A 16,587-nucleotide genomic window follows, 5' to 3' on the forward strand; every position below is an offset into this window, starting at 1 on the left:
CTTCACTTGCTCTTCACCTTTACTTCGGTCCATTAGTGCCAAGTCATCACTCAACTTGCCCTTCACACTTACAACTGGTCCATAAAGCCAAGTCTTGTCTGGATCTTCTCCACCTTAGTCACATGACTCAATGTCCTGTCTCATATGCAATGAGCTCTTTCATTATCACATGTGCAACAAGTCCAAGCCATTTCATCTCCATGGCATATATTGCTCACACACATGTACCTATGGACTAATTACCTGTGTATCTCATATTAAATACAATTAGTCTACTTAGGTTGTTACTCAATTACAAAAGCCAAACAAGGACCTTTCAACCACCACTCATCCCCACTCAATCAGACAGCCAACCCCCAGCCGCACACGGCACACCCACGCCAAGCCCTATCTAGGAGCGGCTGCGGCGACGCGTGGTAGGAGACGAGCAAGGAGCAGGGAGCGCCGCTGTGCCGGAGCGGGGGACGGCGAGCGAGGAAGGCGAGCTGCGAGCAGAGCTACGGGGACAGCGCGCCGGAGGAGTTATGACGGCCGCCGAGCAGGGAGCGAGCTCGACCGCGCGGGCGCGTGCGACCTGCGGCGCCACCAATCAGGGTGCGAGCGTAGCCGGCGGCGCGACGCTTAGCAGCGCGGCTGGGAGGTGTGGCGCGCGACGCTTCAAGGCGGAGACGGTGCGGCGCTACACATCGCGCTCGTGCGTATCTGTTCAAGCGCGACGGTGCCGGGGTCGAGGGAGACCTCGGTTTTTACGATTTAAAACCGAAAACCGAAGTAAAAAACCGAGACCGCAATCGTCGGTTCTGGGTTCTTTAATAAATCGAACGGTTCTTGTTTCTTGAAAATTGAAGTTTTGAAAAAACGAATAAACGAAACCGAAGTTTCGGTTTAAACCGATTGCCCACACTGATCCCGATGACTCATCTTCCGCTCTCGTTGCATGCAAAATTTTACCAGCCTAGACCCCGGCAAAAGAATTATTTGACCCCGGCAGACAGCGGTGGATGCCTTGACGGTCAGCGACTCAGCGCCCAAACAGCCCAGCAAGGTGGGGCCCGGCCAGCCAACCTTGCAACAGAACTACGTACTCAAAGTCGCAAGGGCCCAGTAGGCAATAGCCCAATTTATGAACGTGCAACACCAGCACAACTGGCCTTTGTACAAATCCATGATTCCTCAACCTGACTCACCCCTTCCACTGATCCCCGTCGTATTTTTCTGATTCAGCTATCTAATTTGTAATAGAAGCAAACACCAAACAACATTATATCATATTTTGCTGCTTGTGTTCCATACCTCTAGCAAATTAAGAGCTTGCTGCCTTGAAGCCCTTGATTTTGTACATCAAGACGTTTGGCAAACTTGAGTTCGCCTTTTTGTCTCCTTTTCTATGGTTGCTTTTTTTTTTCCTCGAATACGCAAAAGCATTGCGTATCATTTGCATTAAGAAGGAAGAAGCAGTTTATGTTACAAGAGGCAAAAGCCGGCCCGGCCAAAAAGGAGGTAATGGATTACATGATGCTTAGGAACAAACTGCAACGCTATGTGGTCGCATTGCTATCCAGCGTTCGTTGCTGCCAAGCTGGACAGACCTGTCGCTCCAGCTTGAGCCCAGCATTTTGCCTCTGCTATGATGATTAAGAGGAGGTTAGCTGGTGTAACAGCGGCATCTCTAAAGCAGCGCGCATTTCTTTGCTTCCATACTTCCCAGCGCGAAGAGTGAGTCGATACCGGAGCGCTGAAGCCGCTCTAGTCCGCGCGAACTCGCCGCCACCATTTGATTATGGATTGGGTTGTCGGAGGGAGCACCCGACCAAAGGCTTGATAGATGAGGGTCCATACCTCCCTAGTGTAAAGGACAGGATACGACTATGTTTACTTTTTGAGAGTGTGTTTTCTATGGAAAACATGTTTCGCTTGCCAGACGTATTCTAGAGGCTGCAGGTGAGGGAGACTATATTGAGGACTTCTACTGACTTGCAACTTATATAATTTAGAGAGTGATGTAATGAGGTGAATTTTTAATCGCTTACTATCAATGTTTTCAATCCCAAAAATTCTTTACAGTTTTTAGAGTATCAAAAGGTTGGCTAAGTCGTCATATCTATTTATTTCAATTTAACACTACTAAAGGATCTTAGTCGATCTTAGTCGTGATAGTAATATTATCCGCAGTAATATATTATTGGTTACTAATATTATCCATAGTGTTAGTATCACAAGCTAAAAGTTATTAGTATCGTGTGTTTGGACCGACCCCGGCGGCATTTAATCCTAGCTTCGCCCCTGCACTACCTGCCGCGCGCGTGCCCAAAAAACGTAGCCTCGCGATGTGGAGCTCTACATATGAGCTACACCCCGACCGAGACCGCGCCTTTGCGAGACATTCCAACCGTGGGCTGCACGCCGCCGTCGTACAAAGCGGCCGGCGACCGATCCCATGCATGCATCGACGTCGGTGCCGAGAACTGGAACTCTGGGAAGCTTGGCTTCCACGCTGAAAGCGCACCGCCGGGTGACGTGCTCCGAAGAAAAGAGATCGAGCTAGAGGCCGGGCACCGCTGCCTCTTCTCTGATGGCCAGCTTTTTAGGCTTTTCTCTCCGTCTCCTCCTCACGTCGTCTCGGGTGAAAAAGGCAGTAGAAACCAACGCGCAAACACAGTGTGGACCGTGTGTGCCATACGCAAACACACTTACATGTTCAACTTTGCACTGGATCGATCGTATGAACTGCAACTTCATCTGTTGCCTTGCTTAGTAAATATATAGCCGCGCGCCAACCAAGCTAGGATCGGAGGGCCTATATGAATGGCCTAGTTTAGCACAAAAGCAGAAGGTCTCTACTATGTGTACTGAGTTCTTTAGCAAAGGGAGACGACATTATGTTGACAAGCAACTCAAGTGTGTTCACACAATAATATATAATCTGGCCATATCAAATATCTTGAGAGATTTGCATTTGGCTGCATCATCATTACATGCATATATGAGGATCCAAATGGACGCATATGATACGAACTTTGTGGTCTGAATCATTTCATGTAAAAGAGCAACTAGCAGCTAGCTCAATCTCTTGTGCTTCTTTGAGGAAGAAAAATAAAATTAACTAGGGCTTATCTAAAATATATATGACTTTTTTTTTACTTTTTATTATGGTCTTTGAGAGACATGCGATTTGACCACAATTTTCTATTAAAATATAATTAATAATGTCTACAAAATGTATTTGTGATTATGAAAGTGTTATTCAACAGAAATATGTGCCCATATCATTTTTATATCTCCAAACTAAATATTTTGAGACCTATAACTGGTGAAAGTTTAAAAAAATGATATATTTATGAAAGGGAGTATGATCTAAGCAAGGTCACAAGATCCCTAATATGGTAAAGAAGAAAATGGTGAGAATACTAGCTAGCAAAATGATTATTTTGCGTGAGTGAAGGCAGCGAGCAAAAGAAAATTCCCATTCATGCATGGTCACATGCATATATATGTCGTTATTATTATTATTATTAGCTATGTTAAAAGCAGAGTTATTCTCTTTTATTTTTTTAAAAAAAATATTAGCTATATGTTATTTGTACGCTTAATAGTAAGTTTCCAAACACGTTTCTGATCATGTCTTATCTCAAAGAGCATCTCGACACAAAGCTGTGCTTGAAATGCAAGCTACCACGCACCCGTAGTGGACAATATGATTTCTGAGCTTGATCGATGAGAGATAAAAGTAGTAGAACGCAACTTTGCGAGGCATATTTAGTAGTCATGCTTATACGTCGTCTCTCTTCCGTCACGTGGACGTACTTTCGTAGCGAATCTGTGTATCTCATGGAGTCATATGGATATGTACCAGTGTTTGCTAGCTGCATGTGTACTTGTACATATGCATGTTTGGCCTGAAATATCCGACTTTCTATGCAACAATGAAATATCCGACTTACATGCATATATATATGTGTGCTTAAAATATCCGAATTGAACATATCGGTAATTAATCACCCGGCGTGTGTTCTGAAATTGAGTCGTTAATAATCATTATAACCTTATTATTTAGGTGATGCAGTGCTTCATGTTTAAATGAAATTATGCAAAAAGAATAGACAGAAAATTTTATATCTACTACTCCGTACAAATTATACGCAATGCAAAATCCAGCGTATTCCTTAGGAGAATCTTTGCTTAATTGACAAAGAAGAAAGCATCTATTCCCTATGTGTGGTAAAGAAAATGCCATGCCTCTCCTCTCTGGCCCCTTTCGTGGAAGAATGTGTAGGGGGACGGCTGACGAACAAGCTGGCTAGCTTTATAGTGTTGTACCCTTATCCTCTCTACTTTCTTCACCTAATTGGTGGGCTCAATTTGCAACTTGGATATATAGTGGTGTTTTCATATTCGTATTAGGGTGGTTTTACTATAAACTTTGCATCCATATGTAAAGATAATCACCAACTATGACAAGCGCTTGGTATTTATGGTTTAATTTAACTCAAATTAGGCCTCGTTTGGATCCATCCAACTAAAGCCCTATTTGGAAGGGTTTCTCTTCTAAAAAACGGCTCCGGTTTCTAGGGAATATTCTGCACCATTGCAAGGGTCATTTTTATCTCTCTTAAAAAATGAACTAGGAGCCGGTGAAGTCAATATTTCTGGCTTCACCAGCTCTCGATATTAAACAGAGCCTAACTATATATTAAATAGCTGTACGTGTTATCTGAGAAAAGCTAGTAACATCTAATTGTTAGTTGGTGGTAGAGTTAAGACATAACTAAGTTATTAACTGAGGATACAAACAGGACCTTAGCTAATTTGTAGCAGCTATTGTTAGCTGAATGGGATCCCAAAAGACCCTTAATTAATGAAGGTTATTTTTTGAAGCTAGCAATATTCTAGTTCATCCAAACATGGCTTATTAACTAAACTGCAGAGTAAGACTATAAATTGAACTCGTTCACTTTTGATTATCTGAAACATGCATCAACCTAATTAAATGGATCAATCATGCATGCATGTGTGTAGTTTGCTCTCTATGCCACCTGCTCATCATATCTGCATCTGTGAAGATGATAATTTGGTCTGGGGTACCAACAAAAAGGAAATATGACTGCTAGCTATAGGTCTCCCATCAGTGGCTCCACTATATATATGATGGAGGATAGATGTGTATGTGGTGACTTTAGCCTCCTTTTGATTTTTGTTGGGTACGTTCTGATATCTGTCTACTTGGCTAACACAAGTCCCGGGGCTCAATGCAAATGCGCATGTTTTAAATTCCCTCACAATCTGGATGCCATCATTTGGACATGATGGTGTGTGATGAGTTTACTCCTTTTTCATGCACTGATGATGATTCATTGCACTGATGATTTGATCAAGAAGGCCTTCTTCGTTCCAAAGTTATCGTTGATGCATGCACCAGCTTAATTACTACCATAATCTTGAATTATTTTTTTCCTTTTCTAACAAAACTAATCCTGTATTGCACCTTCTGAAAAAAAAATACTATCTCATTCAGTTGCCCTACAATCTTCTTCAGAGACCTTATATTGCAAGCATATGATATATGTACGAAGTACTATTTGCTATTGGACCATAATTACCAGTAAAAGATGCTGGCGGTGTGGCTTTTCTCCCGGGTAGAATAATACCCGGGGCCTGGGAAGCTTTCTGCTAGGAGACTACACACTATACACACAGAGAGAGAGAAAGAGAAAGAGAAAGAGAAAGAAACAAAGCAACGAACTAAAGTCTAAAGCACAGAGCGAGAGCGAGAGCGAGAGAGGGAGAGAGAGAGAGAAGAGCACATCTAGGAGGAAGAAGAGACCAACACTAGTACCACTTCTACTGTGCACTCCTCGTTCTGTGTGCGGAGCGAACCCTGTTCCATGTTCTTGAATCTCTGCATCCAGTCGTCCTTGTAGCAGATCAGATCGCTGCTCAGCCGGAAAGAGAAGATTGCCCCAGCAGGATCGATCGAGATCTAGAGAGAGAGAGAAAGGTTTAAGAGGGAAAGCCGCAGCAAGGAGGCGAGAGAATAGAATGTTCCCTTCCTCCAAGAAGCAGGCCAGCACTGGCGCCGCGAGCTCAAATGATCGGCCTACTATGTGCGGGCAAGGCGGCGACTCCGGTGGCCTCGTCCTCACCACCGACCCCAAGCCCCGCCTCCGGTGGACGCCGGAGCTCCATGACCGCTTCGTCGATGCCGTCGCCCAGCTCGGAGGCCCAGACAGTACGTAACATAGATGCTTCGATCAGTTACGCGTGTTGCTAAGGAATTTTGATGGGTTCATTTTGATTCCTTCCATGCTTTGCTTCCTTTCTTCCCCGTACGTGTAGAGGCAACGCCAAAGACCATCATGAGGGTTATGGGAGTCAAGGGCCTCACCCTCTACCATCTCAAGAGTCACCTTCAGGTACGTATACCTGCATGATGATCCGGTATGCATAAGTTGAAATTAGGTTTAAGCTGTTCTTTCTCTGATTTGTACTGTGTTTCACTCCGCCAGAAATTCAGGCTAGGGAAGCAGCACAAGGAGTTCGGTGACCATACAGGTTAGGACTGTAAAGATACGATGTACTAAGACTTCTATATGCTTATTATTATCTAGAGATCGAAATCATTAGAACTTGTTGTATAATTTTTGTGTCCTTGCCTTCTCCTATCTACCTATATGTGTGTGCCTTTTCCATACTTTTGTGAAAGCTAAGCTATCCTGATATGCAGCCTGTTCGTTTGGCCGTGGCTTGTCATAAACGATCGTAAATTTTCAGCCGGAACAGTATTTTTCTCTCACACAAACCAGCCAGTAGTACTTCTTCACGAACCAACAACGATATGAACCAGCCAACCGAACAGGCTGATGATGTTCTCAAACCTATATTATGCATCCTAATTTATTTCTGTAGTTTAGATTCATTCATCACGTACACAAACCTAATTGCAAAGATCATCATTTTTGTATATATCATGTGTCCAGTACTTTCAGTTGTTCACAAGGCAGATAATTCTAGTATATATATAAACATATATTTTTCAAAAGTAGTAACATCTATCGTCCAATGAACCCAGCAATGGAGATGCAACGTAACGTGGCCTCTTCTTCAGGCGTGATAGCAAGAAGCATGAACGAGTGAGCTGATTTGTTCACAATTCCTAGCTACTCTTACTCTAATTCTTGTGAGTGCAGTCTTCAGATCATAAGGTTCTGATAATACCTTCATTCTGTTTTCTTGTTAATCATTCAGCCGCAGCGTGAATGTGAACGAGGCCCTAAGGATCCAAATGGAAGTCCAAAGAAGGCTCCATGGTGAACTAGAGGTACATGCATTTACATGGTAGCATGTGCTTTAGGAAGTTTACTTACCACGGCTTTGGTTTCTTTCTTCTGGCCTTGCACGTTGCTCATGAACTTTGCATAAATGCATCAATGAACGTTCTTGGGAAGTTTACGTACACTTGTCACCTGGTATATATATGGCAATTTTTTTTGGTTCGCATGTTCCGAATCATAGACGCTTTTGCAAGAACAATCTTGGGAAGTTTACTCGACACACAACTTTTCTGTCCTTCTCATATGTGCGGTGGTCATGAACTCAGCATATATGCATTTTCCTTCAATCATCTCAACAAAAGTAAAAGGGTGAACTTTGCATGCATGCATGACATGCAGGTGCAGAAGCACCTCCAGATGAGGGTTGAAGCCCAGGGGAAGTACACGCAGTCCATCGTGGAGAAAGCATACCAAGCCCTCGGGTCCAGCGACTGCGCCACGTGGCCCGCAGGGTACAGATCTCTAGGCAGCCAAGCGGTCCTTGACATTGGCACCAGTTCCACGAGCTTCTCTTCCGTCCAGGACCTGCAGTGCTTCTATGGAGGAAGCAACCACATGGACCAGCTCCTGCACCAGATGGAGAGGCCAATGGATGGCTTCCTGACGTTGGGCGAGAGCTGCTTCATTGGGTCAGCAGACAACAAGAAGGGCCCTAACCATTGCAGCTCCAGTGGCAAGAGCTCGATGACGATGTGGGCTAGCGAAGAGCAGCAGCGGCAGGCAAAGAGCGGCAACGATCAGCTCCAGATGGGGTCGTCGACGAGGATGGAGGGTGCAGGCACTGATGTCATGGATCCGATCACCGGCCTGTACGAGGGTGCCATGTCGGGAGACTCCATGGACGACAGCAAGGGCTTTGAGGGTTCGAGCTCCAGGCTTGAGATGAAGCCGCCTGCACAACAAGCACCTGTAGGAAGTCAGAGGATACGTATATAGTCGTCCAATGGTTTGGAGCTCACGTAAAGAACTGTATACTATATATGGGTAAGAAAGATCAAGCTAAGGTATTTAAATGCATGTGTCAGTTTTGTTGTGAAAGCTTAGCGTGTGAGCGGAGTGTAGTACATCCAGTCATTAGTTTTACCGGATACAAGACATTATTATGGAGATCAATGCGTCATATATATGTTTGTTTATTTTAGGATTAAGATTATTACCTGCTATATTCCGATGAGGATGGCTATGGTGATCTATATATATAGTTTAACACCTTACTGTTGGTTTGAGTTCAGATCGAGTGATAGCTCATTTTAGTTGACATTAACGATGGTTTTCAGACATGTTATATTGGATTTATGTAACACTAACATTGACCAGTGATCTTTTGTCGGTGCAGTGTTATGCATATGATAATATATGAACAGTGTTGTTTGTGCGCTTTAATAAATCAACATGTGTATATCCAAATAAGTTAACTATATGAAAATATATGGTGTGATTAATTTAATGATATTAATTTGGTATCATGAATATTAATATTTTTTGGTATATGTATTGGTCAAACTTAAGATTAGTTGACTACTCGAAGTACGAGATATGTATATTTATTTTGAGACGAAGGTAGTAACTAACTAATGATGTGCATTTTCTTTAGTCTATGACTTAGCTGATCTATCTAGTGATGTACGTGCATTTCTTTAGTCTATGACTTAGCATATTGCATCGAGACATCTCCAAATTAAGATCATCGAATATAGTATATATTAGTACACACTCCCATTGCATTGCATGGTCAAAGACATATGGCTAATCTATGGCCAACCATAGAACAACTTATTCTATAGCCATTTTGATTTACGATAATGTTTATACTAATTTATGATAAAATGAATACACATTTACGATACATGTGTTACTTTAATTCATGATAATATTTACCATAATGTTATATAGTAAATCACTTAGGAGGGAGTTACAATAATCTGATAAATGGGCCATGCTAAACTGTGGCTAGCCATAGAATAACTTATTCTATAGCCACTTTGATTTATGGTAATGTTTGTACTAATTTACGATAAAGTAAATAAACATTTACGATACATGGGTTACTATATATTGTTCCCGATCCACTGGTAATTGGTAAGAGCTCCTTACTGAAATAAACCAATTTAACTACCTTGAAGACAAGTCTATTTAACAACCATGAAGACAAGTCTATCTAAATAATCATCAAGCTCCTAACATACTGCAGTGCGTGTAGGGTTGTTGAAGTAGGTGTGTAGCAGATCGCTTAAAAAACACCTCAGAGAGAGAGAGAGAGAGAGAGAGAGAGAGAGAGAGAGAGAGAGAGAGAGAGAGAGAGAGAGGGGGGGGGGGGGGGGGGGGGGGGGGGGGGGGGAAGGTTTGTATGTCTCTTGTTTTATCTATGTGTTCACCCTATATCTTATAGTTTGTGTCGAATGTATGCAATCTCTAGCTAAGGCCACCCATCAACATGACTTTGGATGTGCAACTACTGTAATTGCAGCAGTTTGGAATATTTGTTTGGTAAGAAATAGAAAAGTCTTTTTATGATGTTACATCCTTATGCTCACCAATCATTGATAAACCCATCATATGGCTTTGAATTTGCAACTACTGTAATAGGGCGCAGCAGTTTGGAATATTTGGTTGGCAAAGAAATAGAAAAGACTTTTATGATGTTACATCCTTATGCTCACTGATAAAAGATAACGATCTGCAAACATTAAAGCTTTAGAAACATAGAGCCAAGAATGAATCAAAGAGAGAACACTACAGGAGTGGCATGAACTATCTTTCCCATGTATTCATCTAAACATCATCCATGGTTGTTACCTACGCAATATAAATCCATTTCTAGGCCCACATGTTACTAGAACCTCTCTTCCATTGTTCCACACCAACAAGCTACCATGAAGCTTACCAATGCAACATTTGGCACTACCTGCACCTCAGGCAGTGCTGGAGCACTACTACCATAATCATTTTCTGAGGCAGACAAAAAGCTAGCATTAACGGAGGTGGGCAAGCCGTCCACCTCTACTTCTGCTTCACTGTAAATCCTGATTTACATAGGCATACATAATGCCCGCCTCTGTTAATAAACTGAAAAAACAAATGAGCCCGTCGATGGGGCCGGCTAAGCCCATTCACAAGGCCCACCGATCCCATAGAGGTGCCACCACCACTACTCGCCGGATCTGTGTGCTGCCGCCACTGCTCCTTGCCAGATCCATGCGTGATGTCATTGTCCCTCGTCGGATCCATGTGCCGCTGCCACTGCTCCTTGCTAGATTGCGCGTCGTCGCTCCTCCTGTTGGATCCTTGCACGTCACGAGCCTCGGCCCTGGATCTCAGCCACAAGCCTCGGCGCCACCCTTGATCTGCATCGTCCGCCGCGACCGAGCACTATGCTGTCGCCATTGGTGGAGCCTTGCGCAAGGGCGGAGGGAGGGAGGGGCCGAGGGGGGTGAAGCACCCCCAATGCTAGATGTATTTCTCTTATACACATGATATTGTGCTATATAATTTAGTGAAAATGGTTGAATCCCCCTAATAACATGTCTTTTTAGCACTTGGCCCCCGCTATCAGAATTTCTGGCTCCGCCCCTGACCCTGCCTGAGTGCCGCCATCGGTGGAGGCTCATCTCCAGCGGTGTGTGTGTAAGAGAGGAGGGTTGTGCGGTGTGTGTGTGTGAGAGAGAGAGTGAGAGAGAAAGGAGGGAGGTGTAGCGTCTATGAGGGATGGGAGTGAAGGGGCTAGCAATTAGGATGTTTTATAGTTAGGGTTTGCTAAGTGGGCTAGGGGCTAGATTGGGTCGAATGGATTTGGCCCTATTAGCAGACACGGATCTGAAAATGGCTCCAATTTTTAGTGGGGGCCTCTTAAAAGGCCCGACTCTATAAGTTGATTTTGGGAGATAGACAATTTTTTGGCGTCGTCTTAAATAAAATGATCGCCTATGAAAATTGTCACATGTTTTAGGGTATAGTACATTTTGTGTCAGCCTCCCATTAATAATGACACTAGCATGTCCCTAAAATCAATTTTGTTGTAGTGGAGATTTCATAGCCCACGATGATCATATCTAGTTTGATCGATAGTCTTGTTTGTAGGTAGCAGAGGCATTGGTTCATGAGGTGATGAGAGCAGCCCAATCTCTTTGGTTTCTCTAGTTTTAGGACACCAAACATAGACAAGTCATGTCATTGACATTGCAGGGTGGAGTGAAACCAACGCAAAACTTAACCAACCACCACACACACACCTAGGTGGTAACTACGTAAATGAAATTTTCTACTAAATATAGAATAAGGTTAAACTGATATCAATTATATGCAAAAACATCACATTTAAAATTAAAATTCTAGAATTGTAATGAACCAGCTTGCAATGTTGCCTAAACATGATCATCATACAACATCATTTTCTCCAAAATTCTATTTTGAAAATCAATGATCAATTTGAGTTATTGCTGGTAGTATATGGATTGTTGGATGATCCGACGTGAGCCCCCAAACAGTCTGATAATACAATGTTTGCAGTCAGCATGGCTGGATCAACTAATTAGACCTTATAGTTGTCGGACAGTCCAACATTGCTAGTTGACCAGTCCAACAGTGTCTAGTTAACACATGTGGCATGTAAGTTTCTTTGTTGTCCACACCAACTCAATATGGACCCACACACACAAAACACTCTCCCTCTCCACTCAATCTCTCTCTAGAAGCAAGAAAAAGAGAAAGGAAAAATGAAGGCGAGATGAGGAAGGAGGGAATCCCCGTAGGCTACCCATCCTCCCTATCACTATGGCTTGAGATTGTGCTTCCATTCCCTTGCTCTCTCTCTCTCTCTCTGTAGTTATTGAAGAAGGGACAAAGAGCAATCTTTACCAACTCCACTTTACACCAACTTGAAAACCTCACTTGTGCTCTACAATCCTAGTGGTAAGACAAGTCCAAACCATAGCCTGGCTTAATGCATAGGACAAGCTGAAAGTCCTAGTTTGGTTTTGGTAATTGAGTAACAACCTTAGGTGGACTAATGTGTTTCATATGAGATGAATAGGTACTTAGTCCATAGGTTTGGGAGCAAGACATAGAGCCATGGTGATGAAGTGGCTTGTGCATGTTCCAAGTGCTCAACTAGTGGAGTTGAAGGATCTCATTGCATATGAGACATGACATAGTGTCATATGACTAGGTAGAGAACACTAGGAGGTGAGGTGAGGCTTGGCTACGAAGGACCCGGTTGCAAGTGTGAAGGGCAAGGTAGAGGCTCGGGTGCGATGGAACATGGAGGCAACGAAGAGCAAGTAGAGGGCTTGGCACCAATGGATCGAGGCAATGGTGAAGAGCAAGCGAAGCTATGATTTTTTAATGAACCAGTAAGACCATGTGAAGCTATGAAGTGGATCATATCATTCATGGAAGATCAAGCCGAGTGTTGATTTGTGTTGATGATCAATTAGCTTGATGGAGAATGATGAAGGAACTTCATTCTACGGGTAATGGTCAAGGTAGCATGGTTGGCTACATGAAATGATGAGCATTGTTCATCATTTGATTAAGATGGAGGTTGGATGCTTGTGTGGCATCACCACTGTGGAGAAGGAAATGGAATGCACAAGGCAAAGGTATACTTGTAGGGCATTTGATTTCACCTGTTGAAGGTTGAGTAGAGAAGTGCTTAACTGGGTTTAGGATATATAGTAATACTATCAAGAGGGGTTTTCTTGTAAGCTAAATGGTTATCTGGTGCCACTAGGTGAGATCTAACTCATGTTTCATTTAGATCGAGTGGTGTGTAAAGGAAGCATGAGAAAACCTTTGAAAATGGTTTTGAAAATGCTAAATTAGTGCTAAAAGAGTTGTTGTCTTGCTAGACAACATTTTGGAGTTAGTACATTTGAAAAATATTTCTGAATGGAGCATAGAGTTCTATTTTTCACCCACCAGAGTTGTCCAGTGTGGTCACCGGAGTGACCACCAGAGCTTCAGCTGAGGGGTTGAAAAATTGTTAAAATCTGAAGCATATATATACATGTTGCGTTCCTATGCGCACTAGAGTGGACGTTGGCACAGGAACTACCGGTGTAGTTCTAACCAGAGTACGGGAGAGAGCACTGGAGCTTGTTATCTAACGACTAGTGTTGTTAAAACCTGAAGCATATATAAATACGGTTACGGTTGGCACCAGATCTCTCTGGTTTAGGATAGGAGTGCTCACCGGAAGATTCCACTAGAGAGGATGATGGCGCGTGGTTTTGCTCGTTGCACTCACCGGATCTCTCCATTGGCCTCACCAGAGAGGGCACCGGAGTGTGCGTCTAGAGAAGGTGTTTTGGCGTGGCTTGGAGGCGTTGTACTCACCGGATATCTCTGGTGCTCCACTAAAGAGAGTGTTGGTATAAATGAATGCACACATAATAATCCACAAACGCATGGATATTATACCGATGTAGCACTTCACCGGGAGTACCCAGTTCTATATTGAACTCGAGGAAACATGTGTGAGAATAACCAAATCTAACTTAACCCAACTTCACAATCAAGGCTAGATAATAGGAGTGTAGAGGGGATTGCTAAGATCTTCTAGTTCTAACTTCGGTAAGCTTTGTCTTCTATTGTTCAATTATGGGGATATTACTAGAGAAAACACAGACAAAGTATGTTTCCTATAATAACAAGATCCTGCTAGGCCTACTAACGGGAGGTGGACTACAGAGGATTCAACAAGGCTATAAGAGTCACCCTCGCGAGCTACCACCGATCTGAAAAATAGGGTACATTCATGAGTAATCGAGTCTAAGCACCACACTTACACTACGAATACTACTTTAACCCAGGAGCTATAAGGATTAAAGTTCTCAAAAGAGAGTCACAAACCTAAAGAACAATATGAACAAGATGCTTACCTAAATTAGAAGTCGATTACCAGAGAAATCTCAAAAGCAAGCTCAAGGAGAACTTGATTCTGCCAGGGTACAAGCCATAGAGAGGGCACCGACAACCGAGACTCCTCCAAAACTCTTCCCTCTTACCCTATCTCACTATCTCTAATATAAGACTAGATCCTATTGAGGACTAATCTTCTCTTGATTGCTAGCTCTAGATCTGAGTGGATATATGAATTAGGGTTTCTAGCTTCACAGCTCTCAGGATCTGACTTGGCCTAATAATAATGCCCTCAGGGGTGCAGCCAGTAGATATAGCCCTATTGAATCATCCTAGACCCTCGGATCAAACCGACTTGAATAAACGGCGTAGATGCATCCTAGGAGGTGGTGGAAAACCAACATAGCAACGAGGCTGATAGGTGGGACCCACATGCAGGCCGCCTGGCCCCACATGTCAGTGACATGTGTCCCGCTTCGGTGGAGAGCCTCCTGGAGTCTTCCCACATCGGTTACGCTATGGATTTCTATGATTTCCTTTGACAAATAGGTCCTCCTTGATGGTTTTCTGATTAAATCTTGCTAGAAACACAGATTCGCTAAAACACATGGAATTTGTTAGTTTAAACCCCTAAGTCTATGTTGGTGATCCATTTTAGTCATTTATGCAAGTTATATTGATGATGTATGATGAATTAACTACCGTCAACAAACTCTCCCACACTTAGGCTTTTACTTGTCCTCGATAAAAGGATGGGTTACTCAAGACATAACCTTGGGACAAGACATCAACATAAAACCATTTCTAGTCATACATACACTGCGAGATTCAAAGTGTCTACCATGAAACTTTGGGCGGTTGAAGAATGGAACAGCTTGAAACATTTCACTATCCCCCTTCAGTCAAGTCAATTGGAGAAATATTTTAAGATTTTTAAAAACAAAGCATAGCTTACCTTCTCCTTTTGTGGTACTCTCAAATCACTATGTATATGTGGTATTTTTGGATCCTCACCAAGGCAATGATGACTTTGCCTTCTTTTTGCCTACTTCTAAAAGCTTATGTGGAGCTCAGGTAGGGATAAATATGAGAACATACTTGCATTGCATAATTGTAAAGTCAAAACAAGGATCTGAGGAGAAAAATGTCATACTCTTAGATCAAGATGTGCATGTGTGTGGATATGTATATAGTGGCTATCCTAATTGTACTATGCTCCTTGAAACATATCTCTCTTGATTGAAACTTTGAAAACTTTTGCAAGAAGTCATGGGCTATCTTATTCATCTCTCTTTTTTTCAAGCGGGTATCTAAGTACCCATTGTTTTAGATATCTCGGACACTTGTCCATTTTTTCAACACTTTTTCTTTCTTTTGCTCTTTTTTATAAATAACTTTTGCATTGCCCATGCCTCTTTTTCTACAATTGAAACTTTTCAAGAGAGACATTTACAAGAACTTGGATCATTTATCCTAACATATTTTGTGTCTATTCCCGGTGTAGGAGTAGAACATTTTTTGGGTGGATAGAAAACATTTTTTCGCGTACTCCTAGTGTAGGAGCAGTGGATATATGTGGAGTGTACGTGCTCTTGATCTTGAGAGCATGATAAGTTTCTCAACAAGGATCACAAGGTTTGACCAAACTCAATACAGATACAAGTAGTATATGTAGAAGGGTTTCTCTATCCTATCATGTATGGCTCTAGTGAGATATTGCTTACCACAAAGGAGAGGTGTAGCTATTCTTTTAACTTTTTTTGAAATAAAATTCTCCAATTAACGAGACATCAAGAATCAAGTTCTCATTATTCTACTATATTTCATTTCACAATAACTTAAGTAGCACAGGGTCCCTAATAATAAGTTCCCAATAGTACCATGACTTCTAGGAAAAGTATTATGTGAGTTATCCTTTAGTCATGACTGAAATAATCTTTCCTCGGGTTTTAAATTGTTTTATCAAGGGATTTTCAATTCAGTTTGAAACGGAAAGCGAAACTTATGAAAATAGAACATATGGGCCACAAACCTGGCCGTGGACAAAGCGCAAGGTGAGGTGGCACTATAGGAGGCTGGGTGGCCCACTTTTAGGCCCATTCGGGTCCAACTTTGGCGAGCGTGGTTTGTGATCCATTACTTCCCGAATTTCATGATTTTCATAATCAAATCCCGTCTTGTTGTCGCGGTGTGTCTCTCCCACACTTGTTTTCCTATTTACCTATATGTACAACAATGTGGAGACAAAACACATATCCAAAATAGAGATAGGAAGCAGGTAATAATAACAAGACTCCATTAATATATATATAAGGCACTTTATTACACAAACCAACCTAAACACAAACTTCAATCACTCTAACAATCTGAGCTAAGCGAGTAACCTAAACATACTAACTTT

The 16,587-nt window shown here is 42.5% G+C and overlaps 1 protein-coding gene across 1 annotated transcript; it reads left to right on the top strand.

Moving 5' to 3' along the window:
• The first annotated feature begins 5,763 nt into the window (after positions 1 to 5,763).
• Positions 5,764 to 8,559, top strand: LOC136521702 (myb family transcription factor IPN2-like). Its single transcript, XM_066515465.1, has 6 exons — positions 5,764 to 6,226; positions 6,334 to 6,410; positions 6,504 to 6,549; positions 7,067 to 7,127; positions 7,243 to 7,315; positions 7,668 to 8,559. Exons 1-6 carry the CDS (start codon positions 6,037 to 6,039, stop codon positions 8,262 to 8,264), a joined length of 1,044 nt encoding a protein of 347 aa, XP_066371562.1. The 5' UTR covers positions 5,764 to 6,036; the 3' UTR covers positions 8,265 to 8,559.
• Positions 8,560 to 16,587: the final 8,028 nt, after the last annotated feature.

Source organism: Miscanthus floridulus, chromosome 18 (assembly GCF_019320115.1).
Source record: "Miscanthus floridulus cultivar M001 chromosome 18, ASM1932011v1, whole genome shotgun sequence".
Classification (NCBI taxonomy): Eukaryota; Viridiplantae; Streptophyta; class Magnoliopsida; order Poales; family Poaceae; genus Miscanthus; species Miscanthus floridulus.

Excerpts from the sequence above, each read along its gene's own strand:
- LOC136521702 (XM_066515465.1), top strand. The coding sequence starts at position 6,037 with ATGTTCCCTTCCTCCAAGAAGCAGGCCAGCACTGGCGCCGCGAGCTCA. Across the intron at positions 7,128-7,242 it reads ATAGCAAGAAGCATGAACGA|CCGCAGCGTGAATGTGAACG; the intron begins GTGAGCTGATTT and ends TTAATCATTCAG. Across the intron at positions 7,316-7,667 it reads GGCTCCATGGTGAACTAGAG|GTGCAGAAGCACCTCCAGAT; the intron begins GTACATGCATTT and ends CATGACATGCAG.